We start from the raw sequence: 16,698 nt of genomic DNA, 5'->3' as shown, positions 1-16,698 counted from the left end.
AAAATAATCACATTATAAATTTAAAAAATTAAAATTAATTTTTTGATTGATTTTAAATTTTTTCAGTAGCCAAGATATCGAACAAATTAGTCGTAACTATTTATAAAGTTTCAGTTATACAGAGGCCCAAACCTTAGTGTAGGCAAGCTAAGTCACCGGCCTGAGGCCCGTAATACAAGAAAGGCTCCATAATTCTGGAGGTTATTTCAGTCAACTATTTTCTTTGATAGGTTTAAATATTTTTTAGTACTAATAAACTCTAGTAGGACAAATTTTGACGTTAAACTAGCCTAAATTTTAATTTTTTAATAAAGCATTAAAAAGATCACAACTAAATCGAATCCACAAAATATAAACTCTAAATATTAATATTTATATTAATTTTATGATAATATCGCTTAGAACCTTATTTTTTTCTAAAGCCGGACTTAGCTATGCTTATTGATTAATTTTATTTTGAAAGAAAGAAATATGATGCACATGTTACTCTAAAGTATGTTAGAATATATGGCGATTCATTTAAATTATCAAATACAATTAAATAATATATTGATATTTGGAGTGCTAAAGAATTTCTCTTTATATTTTTTTTATATTCTCTTTATTATTAAAATGCACGAAATTATTTATAAATTAGTATATATTTATCAAATTAATAAAGAATATCGTATTTTTAAGGGAATAAGATAATCATTTTAGGGGCCATTTGAGAAGTGAATCTTTATTCTATATTTAGTATTTAACAGTGGTTTATTCGTTCGTTGCACAATTGTTATTAATATTTTAATTATAAAATTAAATTAAAAGTTATAATTTAATAAAATCTTAATATTTAATATTAATTAATAATTTTTAAAAATAATAGCAAACTAATTATTTCTAAAATGTCTTTTCAATTTTTTTAAGATTTTAAATTCTTATCAATAAAATAATATAAAATTATCTTAAAATTATTTATTAATTAATTTTAGTATTATATTAATTAATACAATCAATAAAAATGATATTACTATTTTTCAATATTAAAATTTATTATATAACTAAGAAATTAATTTATTATTAAATATAATATTAAAATTATAATTTAAGATGTTACTTTACAGAATTAGAATTATTATTCAATTAAAAAATTAATTAATTAGTTAATATAGTATTAAGATATAATTAATATTCTATTTTTTAGGATAGAATTAGTATTGTTATTTGATTAGAAAATTATTTATTAGTTAATATAATATTAAAATATAATTAATATACTATTTTTAATATTAGAGCCAGTATTTAATTAGGAATGTGACTTATTGATCAATAAATTAATAAATAAATTATAAAATTACATATCGGCTTGAATTACATATGTAAAAAATAAGTATACATGTCAAAATAAAAATTCTATACATCAAAAATTAAATATACGTATTAAAAAATTTAAATCTCATAAATTTATAATATATATATATATATATATATATATATATATATATATATATATATATATGTATAAAGTATTTATATTTTATTGTAAATGATTCATTGATTTATATTTCACTGTAAAATTCATATTTATTCATGTGCTATGTAGATTGTTGTTATTAATTCAATTATACTTTTTTTTATTTAAATTCTTAATTAGATTTTAATTACTTTATGTTGAGGAGCAATTTTTCAATGAGTTTTATTAATAAAATTAACAGAAAAAAGTAATAATAGCTTACAAAATATTAAAAAAAATAAATTTAGTATCGGAGGTTTTCTACTATATTTTTTAAAATAACAATTTGATCAATCACTTTTAAAGCTCATAAAATATATAAATTTCAATAATCTAATACGGATTTATTTTCAATAAAACCAAACCAATAAAATATGCCCATAAGTGCTAACCCAAAAACAAGGTGAAATTAGATAGAACTAATTTATTATAAATTTTGAAACTCATTATATAAAATTAATCATATTTTAATTTCATCTTATATTTATGTCATTTTGGCGTTATTAGTCTATCATGACATACTTCTTTTACAATATTAAATAAATAATGTTTAGGTTTAATAAATTAAATGTTATGTATGTTTTACAAGTAAATATAAATAGTTTAACTCGTACGAGATATAAATTTATATATATATATATATGTATTTAAATATAATTTTACCTTTAAAAGATTTAGTGATATATCTAAAATAAAATTATATAGTTTTTATTTGAATAATTTTCTTATATTACCTGATTTGTATATAGTTTAAATTATTTATGAATCAATTAAATTAGTTTGGTCAATTTTTTAATAAACGATGAAAGTGAACGATATTTATTCTCATAAGTAAAAATATTAATTAAACTACCCTGACTAAATTTATAATGTATTTTTTATCATATGCATTGATCTCATTTTAGGGTTTTAACAAAAAATAGTTTACCTTTTTAAAGTATATGGCATATGTGTCAATTATTTCAAGTTACTTATTAAATATAATTAAGTGATACGGTGACTTTTATGTTAGATTTACATGCATTTCTTTAATCAAACAAGTCTAGAGCTGAAATTTAAATATTAGCACCTAAGCTACTTAATTAAGAAAAATCTCCACTTAACCAGTCTAATGAAATTAAGACTCTTTTTTTTTTTTGAGAGATAATGAAATGAAGACTTGAATGCAAAAAGAACCCCAATTGTGGACTATGATAATGAAGTGCTCTGATATAGTCAAATTTGTAAATTAATAAGCATTAATTATTATTTGAAATTTGGAAATTTGAATATTGTGTGCTCCACATTAATGCATAGTAAGAGGAGTTTAATGCACATCAACAACAATGACATAATATGGTTGAATAATTAGAAATCTTATATCTCTAAATGAATAATATAATTATTTTAAAAGTTATTTGAAAAGTATAATTTTTTTATATATTATAATGATTTATATTAATTAAGCCGAAATAATGAAAATTGTCCGGAAATGATATTGAAAATGGCAATCACAAAAATGAGGCTTAAATTAAATATTTTTCTCATAGCTACTAAGAATTTTCATATCCTCTTTATTATAAAAGAAAGTTAGTTGAAATTAGATTTCTATTAGTTATTTAGGCTGCGTGTTACATGATTGATTGTTGTTGTTATTTTAATTATAAAATTAAATTTATAGATAAAATTTAATAAATTTTTAATATATATATTTATTTATATATTTAAAAATAGTAAAAAATCAAGTATTTTTATTTTTAATATTTTATTAATGCAATATAAAATTATTTTAAAAATATTTATTAATCGATTTTAGTATTATATAAATTAATATTATTAATATAATTGATATTATAATTTTTAAAATTAAAATAATAGGAATATAATTTAATTTTTTTATTTTTTAATTAAAAAAATAAATTATTAATTAACATAATATTAAGATATAATTAATATATTATTTTTTAATATTAAAATTATTATTAATTAAAAATATAATTTATTAATCAATAAAATAATAAAAATATAAAATATTAATAAATCTATATATAAATAATAAATATAAATATCAAAATAAATTTTTTTAATATGTCAAAATATAAATATAAAATTTTTGTTTCATAATTAATAAACATATATACATCGATGAAACTGATAATTAGGGGTCAATAAACTCTTAAAAAATAAAAAAATAAATTGAAATATAAACTTGGGTTTCTTTGCTTCTATACCTTTTATAAAATTTGAATTAATGTTCAAAAAAATAAAATTAATCAAGTTGGATTTTATGTTAAAAGAAATTTAATTTAGTATGATTAATATAGTTTTATTATTTATTAATTAATAATATTATTTTATATATATAGGATATGCCAAACGTGCAAAACAGCGGCAGACAACATAATTGCTCATTCAAAATAAATCATGCAAATGACAAGATTGACCTCCCTAAACTTCATCATTGCAAATTAAAGAAAATATATTAATCAAAATCTTTCAAGAAAAAAAAAAAAAACTCAAACATCACAATCATTCAATCAAGATGGCATAATCAGTTTCAAAAGTTACAAAATCACAGAGAATGATATTTCAGTCTAGTCATTCACACCTTAATCTCTCATCCACACGTGTCATCTATGAAAGATTATGACAATGACAAACCTCAGTTTCAGACACTAACCTACGACCCAATACATACAAATAAATCTCAACTCAAAATATTGTAAAATAATAACAATATATAATACCAACAGCAACATTATATTAATATCAATGTTAACATAGTTTCCCTCCTCCTCAGCTTCTCTCCGTCTATTTTGTTTCTGTCGTTTTGTTTCCTTCAACAAAAATGATTACTTTCTTTCATTTTCAGTTATTTTATTAATTACAAAACATTCCTCAAAAATAACGAATTCAGCTGACAAACAGAACACAACATTCTCTTTCTTTTTTGGGTTCCTCAGTTAGACCCTGTTTGTTTTTCTGTTATAATAATAAGAAAAGGAAAACGATCAGACATTTCCAGATTCAAAACCTTGGCAACTGATCTTCTCTCTCTTTTGAAACCGCACGTAAGTTTAATTTATTGTATTGGGTTCTCTTTAGTTCTTGTTTTCCCATTTACAAATTTGTAAGAAATCTAATCTTTAAATGATCAAGCATGTTTCCATACGGTTTTAGCTTGATAGTGAATTTGTGTTCTTTTGATGGACTGAGTGTTGTTTGCTTAAATTAGAATGTGTTGCGAGTTAAACTAAGGTGATGCATTTGTAATCTGTGTTTGTTTTGATATGTTTTAAGACTGTTCCTGCCTGTTAAGTGAGTGAATAAGGATTTTGGTTTTGAGGTTTGGTATCAGCTGAAACTTCTAGGTATGCAACTGCACATGTTCTGTTTGATGGTTGGATGTGGTACACGTGGGCTAGCATTTGAGGGATGGGTTTAAGAGTTTTTCCTTTCTGATTTGCTTGTTTGTGTATTTTGAGTTTTGAAATGCTTTTTCTGAACTCGAAGTTTGTTGCACAGCGGCCTGTCCTTGGATGGCAGAAATTATCTTTAGTTTTCACAACATATACAAGTGATGGTCATTGATAAAAAAAGATTAAGAAATACTTGTACTTGTTTGTTTCTGTGTGTTAGATGCAATACCTTTTTTTAGGCTGATTGATATCGTGAATGATAAATCACTAGCAGGTTAAGTTCATTCCATCTAGAAGTGTGAAGCTGTCAACTCGTTTGTATATCATTGTAATTGAGAAGATAGAAGGGATCCAATTTTATACGAATGACCAGAAGCTGATAGGCTCATATATTGCATTTACTAGAGAATATAACTGCAGTTGCAACAAATATCATCCAAGTTTGTGAACATAATTTTTTGCCTGTGGGGGTTGTATTGGGTGAACACTACTAATTAGTTCAGTTAATGCGGGAGATTGCTTGTCAGCTCTTTGGATCTTTCTCTAGAAGCAACTCAGAGTAGTTCATATTGCCACGGGGAAGTTCATTTCATTTTGAGGCAACCAAAAAATTGCCACTTTGATGAGCGAGTGGACCAGCTATTGCTTGCTGGGTTTCATCTTGTATATTAGTGATTTTGGAATCAGAAGATTTGGACTATAATGCGGCTCCCCATCCGCAGGTATAATCAGGAGCAACTGTTAATTCTCTGTTCCTGTCCTTCAACTTAAGACTTAGGACAGATTGTGAAGTTTCATTAACAATGAAATTGACAAAAAAATTTTGATTTTATTTAATTTTATTTTGAGCAGCAGTGTATATGCAAGAAAACCTAGTGAGACAATGAGGCTATTCATGACAACTTTTGTTGGAATTATTTTTGGCTTCTTTTTAGGAATATCCTTTCCAACACTCTCACTATCTAAGGTAGATATAACTTTTTACCCTTTCAATCTATTTATATGATTATCATCCATGTGATTTCATTGTCTTTTAAACATAGACAAAGTAAGCTTATTTTACCATTTTTTATAATTGATAGATGAATCTTCCATCCAGTCTATTTCCTTCCATTGATCTGACATATATTGAGGACAAATACTCTGGTCTTTCAACCGAAGCACTGTTCAATGCTTGGTCTTCTCTAAAGGGTAATAAAGGCAGCACTCAACTTCACACATATAATGAAACAAAGGTACTCTTTGTTTAATATAATCTCTCAGTTTCAGTTGTATTCTTAACTTAAAACTGAATATGTTGAAATATTGCATCCCTTTGAACCTCTGAAGGCATCAAATTGAGGAGTGTGATTCCAATATCCATTGTAGTTGCCTTCTTTCTGTACCAAGCTTTGAGTGTCTGCCAATTTCATTGTTTCATACTTAGGTTATAATTGCAAAGTTAGAGAGGATCAGAGAACCTGTTCTTAATTTGATTATTGATTACATTTCTAGCTTTATCCGTGCATTTTTTTTTTATGTTACTGCCAATTATTAAACCTTTCATTCTGATTCAGATCTGGGTTCCAACAAATCCGCGGGGAACTGAGAGACTGCCTCCTGGTATAATAGCATCTGAGTCGGATTTCTATCTCCGCCGGTTGTGGGGACTGCCTGAGGAGGTGTGACACTGAACATGAATTCATATTAAGGATGTACTTTATCTGTAAATCATGTAATGGTTTTAAAAGTCTGTTAACTTGATTCAAGTAAATCTGTTAGTAGGTTGGTGTAAAAATGCGAAGAAAGAAAAACTTGAGGAAGTGATGCAAGGCTACTTGTTTCTGTAGTCAGACAAAATCCAATGCTGTTTGTAGAGGCTAGAGAACACCAATATATGAAGAAAACAGTGCCTTAATTTGAATTTCAGTTTAGAAGTTGATTCATGCTAATATTTGCATAAGAATGAAAGCGTAGCCACCCTTCATATCCCATAAACCTCCATCGCCCAAATTGGTTGTTCAAGCCTGAGATCTCTAAGTTAAAATCCAACTTTTAATCATTAGTTGTTACTTCGGGCAACATTTGGTGTGACTATTCATCCCCATTGTTAGGTCATCTCAATTTTCCTTTTTCTTTTCTTTATCTTTTTACTTTTACTTTTTGCTATGTTATGTTCTATAAATAACTTTAGGACTTGCTGAAGAACATGAAGAGAGGTGAAATGTTATATGAAGCACCAAGAGTGGAGACCAAAAATGTGTATTATACAATAGACACTTGAAAGTAGGTTGCTGCAAAGTACGCTCGGTTGCATCAAGCTTTCTTATCCAGAACATTACATCTTCTTCTTTTGTCTGCTATCCATTTATATGACCTTAATGATACTTCTAGTCAACCTTCAAAATTATGACAGTCTCTCAATTCATGGTAGTGGTATTTTCTTCTCTAATCTGAATATTTGACTTAGTGGATGTGACATTTGCAGGACTTGTCTGTCAAAGCTAAGTATCTTGTGACTTTTACTGTTGGCTTTAATCAGAAAAACAATATTGATGCTGCAGTTAAAAAGGTATCTTTCCCTTCCTCTCTCTATTTCCATCTTACTCTCTTGCTAGCCCATTCTCAATTAAAATATTTTCTTACAGTTCTCAGAGAATTTCACAATTGTATTGTTTCACTATGATGGACGGACAACTGAATGGGATGAGTTTGAGTGGTCAAAGCGAGCTATCCACGTCAGTGTTGCCAAGCAAACTAAGTGGTCAGTATCTCACCCCTCTTTAAATTCTAATGTTTAGTTAACCTGAATAGGTTGCAGGTTTTAAATTTTCATATCCTTCCTGAAATTTTCTCAAGGTGGTACGCGAAACGTTTTCTACATCCTGACATTGTTGCACCCTATGAATATATATTCATGTGGGATGAGGATCTTGGGGTTGAGCATTTTGATGCAGAGGAGTAAGTACTGAACATTCATCTCCTTGCTTTTATTGAGAATAACGATTAAATAAAGATGGTTCAATTCTTATATGGCTCAGATACATTAAACTGGTAAAGAAACATGGTTTGGAAATTTCACAGCCTGGTTTAGATCCAGATAGAGGGACAACATGGGCAATGACAAAGAGGAGAGATGACTCTGAAGTTCACAAGTATCAATTGCACTAATCTTTCTCCATTTGTTGAATAATTATTGTTACTTGTGGCTTGATTATTCCCTTTATTGTTTTCACATCCTGCAGGTATACTGAGGAAAAGCCTGGTTGGTGTACTGACCCACACTTGCCACCTTGTGCAGCGTATGTGAGAAAAATTAAGCAAATGTTATGTCATTACTGAGATGATTCAAATTTCGTGCCACATTTAAGATTAGGTTTTGATACATCTTAATGCTTAATGAGCAGATTTGTTGAGATCATGGCAACCGTGTTTTCACGTGATGCCTGGCGATGTGTTTGGCATATGATTCAGGTATAAATCAGCAGACTAGTATATCATGTAGCCACTCTTCTAAACTTCTCTATATAGCTAGCCTCTTGTCCTATTGCAGAATGACTTGGTTCATGGGTGGGGTTTAGATTTTTCTATGAGGAAATGTATTGAGGTCAGTAAAGACTTGTCCTTTCCCCTTAAACAACTTACTATGTTCACCTCAATCATTTATCAATCATGTCTCCGCTTGGAAACAGCCTGCTCATGAGAAAATAGGAGTTGTAGATGCTCAGTGGATTGTCCATCAAGGCGTTCCATCACTTGGAAGCCAGGTATCCGCAAGCCATTTTCTAACATGAAAAGTTTTGTTTCAGGTGGACTATAATTTAGTCACCCTTTGTCTTATTTCCGCAGGGAAAAGCAGAGAGCGGGAGGGCACCGTGGGAAGGGGTATGTAATAAATGTTCCTCCTGTGAATTGCTGAATTGCCTGCTACTTCTTTTTTCTTAAAGCTTCTAGCAGCAGCTACAGTGAATCTGCATTGTCTCACTTATTGAGGCTATGAATTTTCTTTCAGGTGAGGGAGAGGTGTCGAAAAGAGTGGACAATGTTTCAAGACCGAATGACTAATGCGGAGAAGGCCTATTTTGAGGCAATGGGAATTCATCCTCCCAATTCAACAACTCGTTAGAGGGACGGGCAGCAATATAAAATAACATCTAATATAATTATATAAGTGACCTCTATAATATCTCCTGAATCTGGATGGTTTATTGAGGATATGATATTCCTGGTTTTTCCTATTATATTGATTCTTTCACAGCAATTGAACTGCTTCATTTTATTTTCCTCGTTTCACAAATGTCATGCATGTGCTTACTCATTACTCCAAAAAGGAAAAAGAAAAAATGGAAATAAAAGAAAGTGAGTATAGGGTTCATTTGAGTCGACTGCTGCTACATTATATTGGAACACTTCACTGAAAGGAGCCTCGGAATTGGATTTTTGCAGATAGTTCAAATTAAACTGTCTGCGATTCTTCTGGACTTTGTACTTGGGTGCACGCACCTGTTGGAAGCCTTTACTTCCAGCCTTGAGTAAATTAACTTAAATGTAATTATAGGCTCTATCAAAAAGATATTTATATAGATTCCAAGGACTCACCAAAGGCTTCAGAAGTTGGAAAACCATGATTTCGGATTTATTTACTTGACCTAAATTATGCCCTGAGAATGGAATAAAAACTTTTCACTAACATCCATCTGCAGCCAGACAGAGCTACTTTCTTTTTGTCACTGTATCATATCTTCTTGCCATTATAAGTAATGAGGGAAATGAAACGGTGTATCAAATTTTCTTTCAACTGTAAGGACTTGGAGGAGGAACTCTTTGGAAAGAGGTATACCCTCCCAGATGTCCCCTGATCATGCCGTTGCTCCCATAACTTTTAGGAGGGGACAACGAATCGCTTTCACCAACTAGAAATAATTTTTAGTTATTGCCTCTTCCAGCTCTTTGAACTCCCATGCATCATCTGCCGAGTATTCTCCTGCAACCAAACAAAGTTGTCAACAGTTTCATCATTATTTTCTTTTTGGTGGGTAAATTCTGCATAACATTTCCTGTTTCTATTCTGCATATATCTTTCCTGTTACTATGGCAAAAAGAAAAAGAATATTCACTATCTTTTCCAATTTCAAATTTCCTTGTGCTTCATGTTATAGCTAACAAACCATGCAAAAGATTATGGGAATAAGTCTCCAAAACACTTCAAATCTTTCATCCTTCCTTTTTGTGTCATTTGAATGCGCACAACAGAAGCAAACGTAAATTTTTATTCATTTTATTTCAGAGTCAATCTATTATTGTTGGCAACAAATTAAGTTTGTCAACCAACAGGAGCTCAATTCTTTAGCATAAAAGTAAATAGATAAATAAACTCCTATGATCTCTCTTTGGGAAATTTTACATTCTACAATTCATAGGGGAAAGTACAAAATTTGACCCTGCGAATTAACCTTTCGAGACAAGAGGTCCTGTGGTTTTTTCGATAACACTTTAGTATTCTGAGAATTACACTGTTAGCAATTTGTGTCCAAATTCATTAACACCGTTAATAGTTTTAATAATTGAATTTCAAATAAATTTCCATCAATGCAACATCGATCTTGTCGAATAGATGTAGAAAGTCTTGTCAAATCATTTAAAACTCGCCGCAGTTGACTGGAATTAAAGAAAAAATCATAGAACCCTTTGTAATGTGTTGATGAATTTGGATGCAAATTGTTAAGGGTTTAACTCTCAGGATACTAAAGTGTCATAAAAAAAATCATAGAACCCTTTGTATCAAATTTTATATTTTCTCCTAAATCAGATACTATATGCTTCAATGCTGAAACTTTCAAGAATAAGGAAAGGCCAATTACCAATTGAATCTCTTCGAAGAGCAGTTAAGTGAGCACAACTGCAAGTGGAAAACAAGTTAGAAACAATTTTACCTCAAATAGAAAATACGAATTGCGGCATTTTTTAAAGCTATTTTCTGTTTATTAATAACATATTTCCTTCTGTTTTTCTCCTTTCTTCTCTAACAAGTAATTCATGTAGAAATGAATAAGAGATAACTGCAACAAACGTCACTGCCTTCAGTTGCATACTTCAATGGTTAAAAATCTTAGATTTAAGGACCACAATACAATTTCCAGTCTGCAAGTTTTACTAATTTAAAAATTTGCATAGATTGCCAGTGCTCCAGAAACTCAAAACCACCAGCAACAAAATAAAACTATGAAAAGCTCACTGAACCAAGACAAAAATTATACCTGCCAAGAGCCTTTCCAAAATCAGCACATAACGATCGAACGTATGTTCCTTTAGAGCATACCACTCGGAAAATCAAATTTTGCCTGCATAACAAATTCAGTTCAGAGTCTATGCAAACTGATGCTCCCCAATCTAACACCCAAAGCTTATGGAAGAGAGATGCAAAAGAGATTAAAGCCAAGTTTAGAAATTAGTTTCAGCCGTTTTATGAAATCAAATTGTGTAGTATACTAAAAAAGCAATAGTATGACATTCATTTGGTTCAATCCTGTGTACAACCGTTTTCAGTCTCTTTGGCCTTGAACTCTAACCTCTAGCTCAAATTAACTTAACAAGTAACTGATTGGAAATTTCGAAAGCTTAGAAAGAATCCTGATTACCATATGCTGGCAACCGGTGTATCCAGCAAAAATCTATGTTCTCCACAGAACAATTGGCTACCAATTAACCAAAAAGTGCATAATCAACAATGGCATCTTCTGCAATCTGTCGTTCCTGATGAAAGAGAATATTTAATCTAAACTAGTATACATGAGGCAGAGTATGCATGATCTATAGCATGAATGTCGAAGAGAATATTTGAGCAAGGCAACATCTTCCAATTTAAAAATCAACCAGGTCTGGACACACTTAGAAGAACAATAGTGCCTCTCAAGAATACACCATGGCTTTACAGTATAAGAACATAAACAAGATATCAAAATGAATCACCAAGACAAGAAAATGAAGGTGCAGCTAGCGCTTGTGCATAGGAGGAGCTTGTGCTTATAGATTTTAAATAAAAAGTAAAAGCACCTGTCTTCTAAGCTTCGCTCTATGTTAAACTGAAAAATAGAAATTCTTCTGGGTGAAAGTTCAATACTTTCTCCTCTTCTAGCTTTCTCATACATCTTTTCACCTCCAACCTATCACAGGGAAGTAAGATTCTGAGTCTGAGCAAACAAACTAGGAGCATATTATAGGTGGTCTATGGGAACAAATATCTGGTGTTTTCACGAATGCAGCCTGGTCTTGATAATAGAACCAATTTCATGCTTTTTGCCAAAAGTGCTTAGAAGAAGCGACATCATTCATCATCCAAGAAATTTGAAAAGATAAATGCAAATTCAGTTTCAAAAAGTAGGTAAAACAGCAATGCCAAGCAAAGAATACATCTTTACTACAGAATTTGTTTTAAGATATCCCCTCTGCTCTATATATTCTGAAAGGAGCATGTCAGCTGAAGTTCTAACAACAATGTGCCAAGCAAGAATTCAAAAGTCAAAAGCAATTCACAACTCACACGCAAATATATGTCTTGTGTGCTCATATTAGATGACACTGACAACTTCAACCCTAAATAATGATATATTTTTAGGTGTTTTACAAATATGTTTATATGGGATTATAATAAGTGCAGATCAGAAATCTCAAAGCACGATTAAGATGATCATCAATTTGTTACCTCTAGAATTGATCTTCTGTGTTTGGAAAAATTAGATGCAGTTCATGTAATATGTCAACTATTCCCCCACTCGTAATAATAGTACTTGTGTATTAAAAAGACAGTTTTGGTGTTTAATATCAGCGTCTCATCCAATTTGCTTATTTACTTGCAAAAGAATTTCTGGAAACTCAGTTCCTTACTTGAATGGATCCAAGTATGAATCTATATATTTTGAGGGGCCCATGAGAAGATATGGTAGCACAGATTCATTGGATACTTGTCCAATCCCTTAATACAGTACAAGTTCTTACTTTGATGGCAGAGAACATTGGAGGAACTTGCCAAATTTCCCCACAAAAAGATGCAGCAGCTTTCCTTATGTCCTCATCTTTGATGTGCTCCCAAGGCTCACGCTGGATAACCTAAGTAAGAGGAGAGACTACAAGTAAGGAATTGGATGATGTACGGAAGTAGAATGAAAACTAAATCAGCAAAGTCAAATTTGTATCATCTGCAGCCAGATGATATCAATGGAGACCAAAAATGTTTAAAATGAATTCATGCAGTATATACTTAATGAAAATTAGCCAAATTACTGAGCATAATGCAAAAAGAATATACTGGATTCGGTTCTTGAATCCAGCATAAAAGTGTGCACGAATTTTTTTCCCCATTGTACCTCGTTCCCAATTCTCTTTCACTTGCATTGGTAGCTGTTCAGAAGGGCTCTTCTATAGCTTATAATTATGGTAAATAAGCAAAATAGCAAGCCATATAGATCCTAGAGGGATATTGCCTTTTTGCAATAGGGGACTAGGCATGAAGTGGCAGACTACATGAGTGACTTAGACATGAAGTCTTTCAGTAGAGTGATATTGCTATTTCTCAGAAAAGCACATGCATTACCATACAGCAATTGACCAGAAAATAATAACCATGGGCTATTTTGCTGAAATCTAAAACATACCGGCGAATCAGCATCCCAAGTTGAAGTTGCCTCCCCTAAACGGAAAACTCCGCTGTAACCCTTAATCATTCCTTGGTATCTGCATAGAAATATTGATGACCATCAAAGGTGGGATTCCAGAGAGAAAAATAAGGTTTTACTTTGTGGACTACAAGAGGGATGGAAGAAAAGAGAGAAGTGGAAAGGGCTTGAAGATTGAATAACTAGTCTAAGAAATTGGTTCAAATTCAGAATTACCTGTCTACCACCTTAGTTGCTTTACCAACACATACAATTAATAAACCAGTTGCCATAGGATCAAGTGTTCCAGCATGCCCCACCTATCACCAAAATAAAACAATTAGACAGTTTTGCCTACTGCAGATGCAACGGAAACTGAGAATTAAAAAAGAAAAGGGACCTTTTTCACTTTGACCAGGCGGCGCAGCTTTCCACAAACTGTAAATGAAGTCCATCCTGATTGAAATATCATAACATTACTTCTTGGACATAAAGATTATAGTTGAAGATTTGAGATAATGTTATTTTACTTTTAATGTCCAAGAAAATTGGACTTTAGGTATATGGAAATGTAGCCCTAAACCAAGCAGAATGGATTGATTTAGTTTATCCCAACTAGATTGCCATTGGTGCTAAGTTCAGTTGATAAACAGTATAGCTAATTCTCAAGTAACCAAGGGGTACATTATGAATTTCTTGAAAATATATAGTAGAAACAAGAATAATAGGCTGTACAGAATCCTACCAGAGCTGAAGTCTATTTTCCTTAACTGGCAACACTTGCTGCTGACTAATGACTAATATTTTCTATCATCTTTTGGTGCATTAAAATTTTGAGGAACTGCATCTTTAAATAGATAAAAACCTTCATCACATTATACCAAACAGGAACAGATTCTAGTACAGAATTCTCAACTCATCAAAGTCTAGTGTGATATTTTTTTTTTAAATACTAGGCTAGTTGCTATATGAATTATGTGTGTGACCAATCATGGAATTTATCAAATCACTGGCAGAAATGTATATTGCCAATTCTCATTCAACATCCAGTCCTCAGACAAATGCACAAGGTAAACAACAGTTAGTTGCAGGACCTCAAAGCACAGTATTATTAGCTCCAAATAATGCACACACTATTTTTAAAAGCCAACTTCAACAGTGGTGACTATAGTGCGTTTACCTTTGTACTAGGCCCTTTGCAGTTTATGCATACTCTAAAGTGTCATGCACATTAGATTACATATTAACCTAAGGCCAAATTTCTTATATTCCAAAATCTGAACTAAACTACACATCCCAAAGATTTGATTCCAAATTTATTCAGCCATTAACAGAAAAGCACTATTAACTCACCTTTAGGCTTATTAACCAAAACCACAGTTCCATGTGTATCATCCCACCTGGGTGGAAGCTCAGTACTCCTAGTAACAAGATAAGGTTCTCCAGTATCGATTTCATTTTTCTTGTTGGGAACTTTCTTCAAACACTTAAAAAACTCCTCCACTTTCCTCTCTGTAACATCTTTAGCGACGTTCTTCTCTGAATTCGATTCTATCTCAGCCTTCTCCTCCTCAAAAAACACCAACCCTTTATCTTCCTCTCTGTCACCAACCCCATTAGTATCTCTTTTCACTACTCTCTTACTACTCCTTTTTACACTTTCATTTTTACTAAAATTAGAATCTTTATGATCAAGAAATGCCTTATCAAAACATTGATCAGGAAAATACTTTTTCTCCAACTGATAAACCATCTTATAATGCTTATCTTTTTCCCACGGATAAGCAAATGTGTCGTACATATACAGCTCCTCTTCTCTCTTATGTAAGCTACCAAAGTGTGCAACTTCAGGCTTCAATTCAACAAAGCCCTCGTCTTTATTCCTAGTATCATCATCAGAATCAGACCCGTACATTCTTTTTCTCCTTTTATTATAATACTTTCTCTTAGACTTATCCATAGAAAGCTTTTGATCAACCCATGAATCAAGACCCAGTTCAGATTCAGGCTCAGGAGAGCAATCTGAGTCGTCTTTAGTGACCCGGGCGGGTTGAGACCGGGACTGAGGAGGTTGGGATTGAGATGGGCGGCTGATAATCATGTCGTATTGAAATGGGTATGGTGTAGAAACGGTGGAGAAGAGTGTTCGGGAAAGTGATGATAAGATACATGCTCTGTTTAAAGATTTGGGTTTTGAGGATAAAAGGATAGGACAAAACGTGGGTTTTGGAAGGAGAAAGAGCAGAGAAAGGGATTTAGCCATTAATGATTAGAAGCCTTCTGATGTTATTGGTTGGGACTTAAGCATTTCACTGTGACCAAGTAAAATAGCTTGAGTTGCTCAATCTTTGGAAGAAGAGGTCGTTTTGTTGCCAGAAAACTTGAGGCAAACCTGCAATTTGTGGCTTGAGCTGATATGCGGTTCTGTTCTGTCACCGGTGCTGTTATTGTTAAGTGCTCAATCTTCTAGACAGTAGCAACTCGCAAGTGATAAGCCAATGTACCACTATTTAAAGTTCTTTTTTCACACAAAAAAAAAAAAAAAAAAAAAGAAGGAAAAAGAGATTAAGTAAATACATCTCATAAGTAACTGAAACGGTTAGAAGTAACTGAATTCTTTTAGCTAAAAAAGAAAATGAAATGATTTTCTGTTTCAGCATAATTACAAATTTAATTTTTTAATTTTTTCTATTTTATTATTTAAATTATCTTTTATTCAATAAGTATCTAAACCTACTAATATTTATATATTAAGATGTCTCTTAGGAGTTTTATAAATTAAAATAATAATTCAATTAATTTTATGTATAAATGATCAAAATATTCTTATTCATCTTTATTTATAATTTTTAATATTTTTTTGATATTTTATATTTTTTGTAAAATCTTCTTTTAGCACCAAGAAAAATATTAAATTATATTTTTTAATTTTCACTTAATTTTTGAAAAATTTACTCATCATCTTTGATTTCTAAAAATTATTCTTTTAGAACACTTAATATTTTTTTTTTTAATTTTTGAGGTGAATGCACAAAAATTAAAAAAAAATTACTTTTTTTTTTAAATCTTTTAAGAAACAAATAAATTTTAAAAATATTGTGTTGAAAATAGAATAAATTAAAAAAATCAAAAAAAAATTATATTAATTTAAAAAAATATTCAAATCGATTTATTATTT

At 30.7% G+C, this 16,698-nt stretch overlaps 2 protein-coding genes across 10 annotated transcripts; one reads left to right on the top strand and one right to left on the bottom strand.

Moving 5' to 3' along the window:
• Positions 1-4,230: 4,230 nt before the first annotated feature.
• LOC8279099 lies at positions 4,231-9,130 on the top strand. Of its 8 annotated transcripts, none has more exons than XM_048374231.1 (15): positions 4,232-4,542; positions 5,418-5,612; positions 5,746-5,857; positions 5,973-6,125; positions 6,447-6,551; positions 7,358-7,441; positions 7,518-7,633; positions 7,729-7,830; positions 7,911-8,024; positions 8,115-8,171; positions 8,277-8,343; positions 8,423-8,476; positions 8,562-8,636; positions 8,719-8,754; positions 8,882-9,130. In XM_048374231.1, exons 2-15 carry the CDS (start codon positions 5,593-5,595, stop codon positions 8,993-8,995), a joined length of 1,209 nt encoding a protein of 402 aa, XP_048230188.1. In that variant the 5' UTR covers positions 4,232-4,542; positions 5,418-5,592; the 3' UTR covers positions 8,996-9,130. The 8 variants fall into 8 exon arrangements, with proteins under 8 accessions (XP_048230189.1, XP_048230188.1, XP_048230187.1 ...); XM_048374230.1 differs by having other exon boundaries at positions 5,165-5,612; XM_048374227.1 differs by having other exon boundaries at positions 4,233-4,542; positions 5,743-5,857.
• A 294-nt stretch (positions 9,131-9,424) lies between these two features.
• Positions 9,425-16,023, bottom strand: LOC8279098. Of its 2 annotated transcripts, none has more exons than XM_002521442.4 (9): positions 14,874-16,023; positions 13,921-13,976; positions 13,758-13,840; positions 13,521-13,599; positions 12,865-12,975; positions 11,923-12,032; positions 11,127-11,210; positions 10,731-10,768; positions 9,425-9,853 (listed from the first exon to the last, which is right to left on the bottom strand). In XM_002521442.4, exons 1-9 carry the CDS (start codon positions 15,781-15,783, stop codon positions 9,783-9,785), a joined length of 1,542 nt encoding a protein of 513 aa, XP_002521488.1. In that variant the 5' UTR covers positions 15,784-16,023; the 3' UTR covers positions 9,425-9,782. The 2 variants fall into 2 exon arrangements, 1 of the variants encoding a protein (XP_002521488.1); XR_007215916.1 differs by lacking the exon at positions 9,425-9,853 and adding an exon at positions 11,508-11,622.
• Positions 16,024-16,698: the final 675 nt, after the last annotated feature.

Source organism: Ricinus communis, chromosome 5 (genome assembly GCF_019578655.1).
Source record: "Ricinus communis isolate WT05 ecotype wild-type chromosome 5, ASM1957865v1, whole genome shotgun sequence".
NCBI lineage: Eukaryota > Viridiplantae > Streptophyta > Magnoliopsida > Malpighiales > Euphorbiaceae > Ricinus > Ricinus communis.
Note: the sequence above shows the minus strand (reverse complement) of the source record. Positions and strands in the feature narration are given on the sequence as shown.

Coding starts and splice junctions, on each gene's coding strand:
- LOC8279099 (XM_048374227.1), top strand. CDS start 5,593: ATGCGGCTCCCCATCCGCAG. Junction 8,172..8,276: donor CACTTGCCACCTTGTGCAGC/GTATGTGAGAAA, acceptor CTTAATGAGCAG/ATTTGTTGAGATCATGGCAA. Junction 8,477..8,561: donor CTATGAGGAAATGTATTGAG/GTCAGTAAAGAC, acceptor GCTTGGAAACAG/CCTGCTCATGAGAAAATAGG.
- LOC8279098 (XM_002521442.4), bottom strand. CDS start 15,783: ATGGCTAAATCCCTTTCTCTGCTCTTTCTCCTTCCAAAACCCACGTTT. Junction 13,977..14,873: donor TTTGGTTAATAAGCCTAAAG/GTGAGTTAATAG, acceptor TATTTCAATCAG/GATGGACTTCATTTACAGTT. Junction 11,211..11,922: donor GAGCGAAGCTTAGAAGACAG/GTGCTTTTACTT, acceptor TTTGTTATGCAG/GCAAAATTTGATTTTCCGAG.